The 7,502-nt window shown below is 43.6% G+C and overlaps 1 protein-coding gene across 1 annotated transcript in view; it reads left to right on the top strand.

Annotated features, from left to right (window-relative positions):
* LRRC72 (leucine rich repeat containing 72) overlaps positions 1-7,502 on the top strand; it is a 59,342-nt gene that overhangs the window by 3,025 nt on the left and 48,815 nt on the right. Inside the window, exon 2 of the mRNA XM_073629515.1 lies at positions 4,309-4,382. Coding sequence (XP_073485616.1) covers positions 4,309-4,382 — 74 coding nt within the window. The remainder of the gene's footprint in view (positions 1-4,308; positions 4,383-7,502) is intronic.

Here is a 7,502-nt window from a genome sequence, read left to right as displayed (position 1 = left end):
ATAGACATGTGCATATATCCGTAGATGCAATAATAGCAGGAAGAGTGTTTCACCGCTCAGGTGGATCCAGACCTAGGTGTAAAGTTAATGTGAAGCCTTCAGCGTTGAAGAGTCCCAGCTATGAGCTATGAGTAAGCACTCAGCTACGAGTGCGAAACGCGTCAGCTGATCCTGTACATCCTGCATGATTGTCTTGTACTTTTGATGGTCCTATCTCTACAATAAAGACAAGTTTTCTACTTTATCCAGTGTGCGGCATCCAGATCTTTCTATCCAATACCTTGCAATAGACATGTGCACTGACAAAAAAATTTGTTCGTTTTAATTTTTTTGCTTTATTCGGAAATTTGAAAATTTGGAATCCAAAAAATTCGGATTTTCAAATTTACGAATTTACAAATTTTCAAATTCTGAATTTCGTAATCCCGAATTCCGTATTTTCGAATTTTGAATTTCGAAATTCAAAAAATAGAAAATCTGCAAATTAGAAAATCTGAAAAAAAGAAAAAATCTGTAAAATTTGAAATAATAAATAACTAATAATAACTAACTATTAAATTATAGGTATTGGAATTTCCTTTCAAATTTGTGAACGTAACAAATACAAATTTATCTGAAGTTACGAATTATCCGAAATAACGAAAGCTGCATCTGAACAAATGGATTGGAACAAATTAATAATAAATAATAATAATAAAAAGGTTTTATTATTATTTTTATTTATTATTATTAGATCGTTACGTTCCATTCTTTTTATGCGGCATTCGTTATTTCAGATAATTCGTAACTTCAGATGAATTCGTACTCGTTACAGTCACTAACAGCCAAATTTGAAAGGAAATTTCAATGCCTATATTTTAATAGTTATTTTTAGTTAATATTTCAGATTTTCGGGTTTTCAAATTTTCTGATTTTCATTCTTTTGAATTTTCAGATTTTCATTCTTATTTTGGGATTTTCAAATTTCCAAATTTTCGAATTTTCAAATTTCTGAAATTCCGAATTTCCTCATTTTGAATTTCCGAAATTCTCCAATTTCCGGATTTCGAATTTCAGATATTTAGAATTTTTTCAATTTCCGACATTTCAAATTTTTGGAAATTCGGAAATTGAAAAATTCGGAAATTCGAAATTCGGAAATTGAAAAATTCAGAAATTTCATAATGAAAGAGTTTGTAAAAATACTTTAAAAAAAACGAATTTGGAAATAACCAAATTGCACATGTCTACTAGACAATGTATTTCCAAAGAAATCTCCTTTTGTCAAGCCTGGACAATGTGTTTTTGAGAAAGCTTGGCTTGGCAAAAGAGATTTCTCAGAAACGCATTGCCTGGTGAACCTTAGACGCTTCTTCTCTAGCATCAATATCTGAATGCGATATGGACGCGTCAAGCTATCGCCAATCCATTTACTTACCTGCACCCTGGTCCACACCGACTCTTAAAAGTGGTCCCTCCAGAATGTTCTGGCATTACCACCAACCATAGAAGCAGACAGAATCTGGCATATGGGTCCTCCAGATGGAATCCACTCCATATCTAATTGTAAGTGCCTCCTTGTACACCACCTACTGTGCCAGGTTCTTGTATCTTTTAGGAATTCATATCCCGGTCCTGCTTTTTACCTTGGGCTGCTGGATGGAGATGCGTTTTCTCATGAAAAGCAACAGTACAGCTAAACGTGTTTCGTTATACATACTGATATAAATAAGATCTCACATTCTGAGCTTCCTCCTTCTATACAGTTATAGGCTCGGATATAGTTCTATAGTCGCATAGATTGGAACGGGTGCCATTGAAATAAATGGGTTGTCATGTGACTTTATGTGTTGCAAGTCGCATGATAAGTCGCACTAGTGTGAACCGAGCCTTAAAGCGGAGCTCCACCCAAAATGGGAAGCTACACTTGGTTTCACCCTCCCCTCCTCCACTGCCACATTTAGCACTTTTAGGGGGGGGGGCAGGTACCTTGTTTTGACAGGTACCCGCTCCCACTTCCGGCTCAGATTGTCTTCATCAGGTCTAGGCTTGACAAAGAAGACTTCTCTTAAATGCGTTGCCTGGTTACCCTTAGATATACCACCTTCAGACCGTATTCAAACATTACTGTGGGAAGATCTTTTCTGGGTGACAGGGAATCATCTAAAGGCAACCAGACAATGCATTTCAGAGATATGTCCTGTCAAACCTTAACAAAGGAGATTTCTCTGGAACGCGTTGCCTATTATTTACAAAGGATATCTACCCAAAACGAGTTGCTGTGGCATGGCAAAGGAGATTTCTCTGAAACGTGCTTCCTGGTTACCTTTAACCACTTGCTTACCGGGCACTTAAACCCCCTTCCTGCCCAGACCAATTTTCAGCTTTCGGCGCTGTCACTCTTTGAATGACAATTACGCGGTCATGCTACAGTTTACCCGAATGAAATTTTTATCATTTTTTTCACACAGATAGAGCTTTTTTTTTTTTGGTGGTATTTAATTGTTGCTGTTTTTTTTTTATTTTTTGCTAAATAAAACAAAAAGAGACCGAAATTTTGAAAAAAAAAAAACAAAACTGTTTCATAGTTTGTTATAAAATTTTGAAAACAGGTAATTTTTCTCCTTCACTGATGTGCGCTGATGAGCCTGCACTGATGGGCACTGATAGGCGGCACAGATAGGGACTGATAAGGTGGCACTAATAAGCACTGATGAGGTGGCACTGAGAAGTTGTACTGATGGTCACTGATGGTTGGCACTAACGGGTGGCACTGAAGGGCACTGATAGGTGGCTCTGAAGGGCACTGATAAGCGGTACTGAAAAGCAGCACTGATAGGTGGCACTGATGAGCACTGATGATCACTGATGGGTGGCACTAATGGGCACTGGTAGGTGACACTGATAGGCAGCACTGATCTGTGGCACTGATTATAAGACACTGATGGGCATTGATTGGCAGCACTGGTGGGCATTGATGGGTGGCACTGTGGTCACTGGTAGGTGGCACTGGTGGGTACTGATAGGTGGTACTGGTAGGTGGCCCCTGGTGGGCATGGCTTTCTGAGTGAGGGACCGATGTCCCTCTGACAGAAGCTGGTGAACAACTTTTTTTTCCCCTCACGCTGACAGCGTGAGGAAAAAAAAAATACAGATGACCAAGCTTCTGTTTACATCACGTGATCAGCCATCTTTGGCTGACAGCTGATCACGTGGTATGGGGTTGGGATCGACCTCTTACTCGGATCTGTGATCAGCCAAGTCTCATAGACTCGGTGACCACAGAGCGCGCCGTGCACGACCCGCAGGGTCGCGCGGACAGCGCTTGCTCAGGAGGACGTCCATGGACGTCCTCCTGGCATTTAAGGCCTGCGCTGCAGCCGTCTTTCGGCTATAGTGCGGGCAGCAAGTAGTTAAACACCTCCCCATTACACGGAAAGGATCTTTCTGTAGCAACTTTAGAATACAGTCCAGACGCCAAGGTGACTAAGGGTAAGCGGGCAATGAGTTTTGGAGAAATCTCCTTCATCAAACCTAGGCTTGACAAAGAAGATTTCTCTGAAAGGCGTTGCCTGGTTATCCTCAGACACTTCTTTCAGACCGTATTAGAACATTACTGTGAGAAGATCCTTTCCGGGTGACAATGGAGACTTCGCCAGACGCTTTGCCTAGGCTTGACAAAGGAGATTTGTCTGAAACACGTTGCCTGGTTACCATTAGATGCTTCCATGTCACCTTGTCACTCAGAAAGGACCTTCCAGCAGCAACATCCAAATACAGTCTGGACACACAAGGTGACAGGGAAGCATCCAAGTTAACCAGGCAACACCTTTTGAAGAAACCGCCTTTGTCAAGCCCAGGCTTGAGAAAGTAGACCTCTCAGAAACACGTTGCCTAGACTTGACAAAGGAGATTTCTCAGAAATAAATTGCCTGGTTACCCTTAGACAATTCCCCGTCCGAGCCAAGAGTTCAGCCCCCCTCCTTCCCCTGAAGTCTACTGGGACACATCACAGGTCCCGGAAAACTACGGGACCATTCACAAGGCGCAGCACAGCTTGCACATGCACAGTAGGAAACAGGCTGTGGAGCCGCAAGGCTTCACTTCCTGTTTCTCTTACTACAAATGCTGGTGCCTGCACCCCAAGCTGATTGAAGAATCGGTTCAGGTGAGGACAGCGCTGGATCCCTAGACAGGTAAGTGTCCTTATATTAAGTATTTGTAGCTGCTGACTTTTAATACATTTTTTTTTTATGTTGTATTACTTGTTTTGAAAGTAATAAAAATATTGAAATATAATAAAAGTGGTGTGATCTTTTGTCGGTGCAGATAATAGAGGAGCAGATAGAGAAGTGCGGCTACAGGACGGACTCCGATGTACATGAGCTCTACCTGGGCAGGAAGTAAGTACACATATCCATCTAGTATTGTCTGTGTTTCATGACCTGCCTGCTGTATATGAATGTATACTGTGTTGTCAAAAGTATTGCGACACCTGCCTTTACACGCACATGAACTTTAATGGCATCCCAGTCTTAGTCCGTAGGGTTCAATGTTGAGTTGGCCCACCCTTTGCAGCTATAACAGCTTCACCTCTTCTGGGACGGCTGTCCACAAGGTTTAGGAGCGGAGACTGAATGTTTGACCATTCTTCCAGAAGCGCATTTGTGAGGTCAGGCACTGATGTTGGACGAGAAGGCCTGGCTCGCAGTCTGCGCTCTAATTCATCCCAAAGGTGTTCTATCGGGTTGAGGTCAGGACTCTGTGCAGGCCAGTCAAGTTCCTCTACCCCAAACTCGCTCATCCATGTCTTTATGGACCTTGCTTTGTGCACTGGTGTGCAGTCATGTTGGAACAGGAAGGGGCCATCCCCAAACTGTTCCCACAAAGTTTGGAGCAAAAAATTGTCCAAAATGTCTTGGTATGCTGACGCTTTAAGTGTTCCCTTCACTGGAACTAAGGGGCCAAGCCCAACCCCTGAAAAACAAATCTCACACCATAATCCCCCCTCCACCTAATGATTTGGACCAGAGCACAAAGCAAGGTCCATAAAGACATGGATGAGCGAGTTTGGGGTGGAAGAATCTGACTGGCCTGCACAGAGTCCTGACCTCAACCCCATAGAACACCTTTGGGATGAATTAGAGCGGAGACTGCAAAAATTGGGAAAAATATTAAAGACGAGGTTGCACTGAGTAAATAGATACCCAACATGTCCAACCTTAAATGTGCATGCGCCCGTGAAATGGCAACAAACTTTAGTACCCTATACTTTCTACAGGTGATGCTTTAAAAGCCCCTTCTAGGTCATCAATTTAGCGTTATGAAGAGGGTCTGGTGCTAGAAGTTTTGCTCTCATTCTGGCGTGCGTGGCGATATGTAACGTGTATTGCAATAGACGTTTTCAGGGGTAGGTTCCCTCGACGCGTGCATTTACGTTTGTACGTATGTATGTGTGTGTGTGTGGGGGGGGGGGGGATTTTAGGTGCTTGGGTGTATTTTACTTAACTTTTTTTTTTTCATCACAAGGGGGTCAATTCACTAAGAGTTAAATTACCGTATTTATCGGCGTATAACACGCACTTTTTTCCCCTTAAAATCAGGGGAAAATCGCGGGTGCGTGTTATACGCCGATCCCCTGCGATCCTGACCTGTCAGAACTAAAAAAATCGCTGACCGCGATTTGAAAATGGCGCTGCCGGCGCCGAAATACACAGTGCCGGTCCTCGGCTCTTCTCGGCGGCTTTCGGTTTCACTCGAGCGCCGCCCGAACCTAGCCGAGTATACTCGGCTAGTTTCGGATAGCTCCGCTCACCGTCCGAGTGGAACCGAAAGTAAACGAGAGCCGCCGAGAAGAGCCGAGGACCGGCTCTGTGTATTTCGGCGCCGGCGGCGCCATTTTCAAATCGCGGTCGGCGATCTTGAAGCTCAGAGGCTTCAGCAAGACTGCACTGGGGCAAGGCTGGACTGGGGCAAGGCTGGACTGGGGCAAGGCTGGACTGGACACTGGGGAAGGCTGCACTGACATGGCTGCACTGACATGGCTGCACTAGCAAGGCTGCACTGACATGGCTGCACTGACATGGCTGCACTAGCAAGGCTGCACTGACATGGCTGCACTGGCAAGGCTGCACTGACATGGCTGCACTGGCAAGGCTGCACTGACATGGCTGCACTAGCAAGGCTGCACTGACATGGCTGCACTGGCAAGGCTGCACTGACATGGCTGCACTGAGAAGGCTGCAATGAAGGGCATTTAAATGTAAGTTTTTTTTCCCTTCAACTTCCCTCCTAAAAGTTTTTTTTCCTTAAAATTCCCTCCTAAATTGAGGTGCGTGTTATACGCCGATAAATACGGTATTATTATTATTATACAGGATTTATATAGCACCAACAGTTTACGCAGCGCTTTACAATATAAAAGGGAGACAATACAGTTATAATACAATAAAATACAAGAGGATTAAGAGGACCCTGCTCAGAAGAATCTTACAATCTAATAGGGTGGGGCAGGTGGTACAAAAGGTTGTAACTGTGGGGAATGAGCTGGTGGAAGTGGTAGGAGATTAGTTGGAGACGTGATAGGCTTCCCTGAAGAGATGAGTTTTCAGGGATCGCCTGAAAGTATCAAGAGAAGGGGATAGCCGGACAGGTGGAGGTAGCAAGTTCCAGAGGATGGGAGAGGCTCTGGAGAAATCCTGGAGAAGAGCATGGGAGGAGGAGATGAGAGAGCTTGAGAGTAGGAGGTATTGAGAAGAGCGGAGAGGACGATTTGGGTGATATTTGAAGACAAGATTGGTGATGTAGCTCGGGGCAGAGTTGTGAATGGCTTTGTATGTTGTGGTTAGTATTTTGAATTTAATTCGCTGGGTGATTGGGAGCCAGTGTAGGGATTGGAGGTGAGGGTTGGCAGAGACTGAGCGGTTGGTAAGGTGGATAAGTCTGGCAGCACCATTCATGATAGACTGAAGAGGGGATAGTCTATGGAGAGGCAGGCCAATGAGAAGGGAGTTGCAATAGTCAAGGCGAGAGATAACGAGGGAGTGAATGAGGAGCTTGGTGGTTTCATTTGTTAAAAAGGGGCGAATTTTAGAGATGTTACGGAGGTGAATTCTACAAACTTTTGACAACGATTGGACTTGAGGCTGAAATCACAAGTCAGAGTCTAGGATTACACCGAGTACCCTGGTGTGACGGCTAATAAAATGCGGTGAAATACCGCATGCAGTAACAATTGTGCAAGTGTTCAATTCACTAAGAATTTTAAGTTAAATACCAAATGCAGTATTTGTTCGATTTAACGGTAATTACCACATTATTTAATGCGATAATTTACCGCATTGAGCTGGTTGCTAAGGTACAGGGCCGGGAAGCCGGCTGCCATGTCCTTAACAAAGGGTGACTGATCAGCTGACTGTAAAAAAAAAAAAAGAAGCCAACATTAAAAAATGCATGCCGAATAGAACGTAACACATTAATAATAATAATAATAATAAATAATATTAATAATAAAAACGTTTTAT

Source organism: Aquarana catesbeiana, linkage group LG05 (assembly GCF_042186555.1).
Source record: "Aquarana catesbeiana isolate 2022-GZ linkage group LG05, ASM4218655v1, whole genome shotgun sequence".
NCBI lineage: Eukaryota > Metazoa > Chordata > Amphibia > Anura > Ranidae > Aquarana > Aquarana catesbeiana.
The sequence above is the reverse complement of the archived record's forward strand: the minus strand, read 5'-3'. Positions and strand labels throughout refer to the sequence as shown.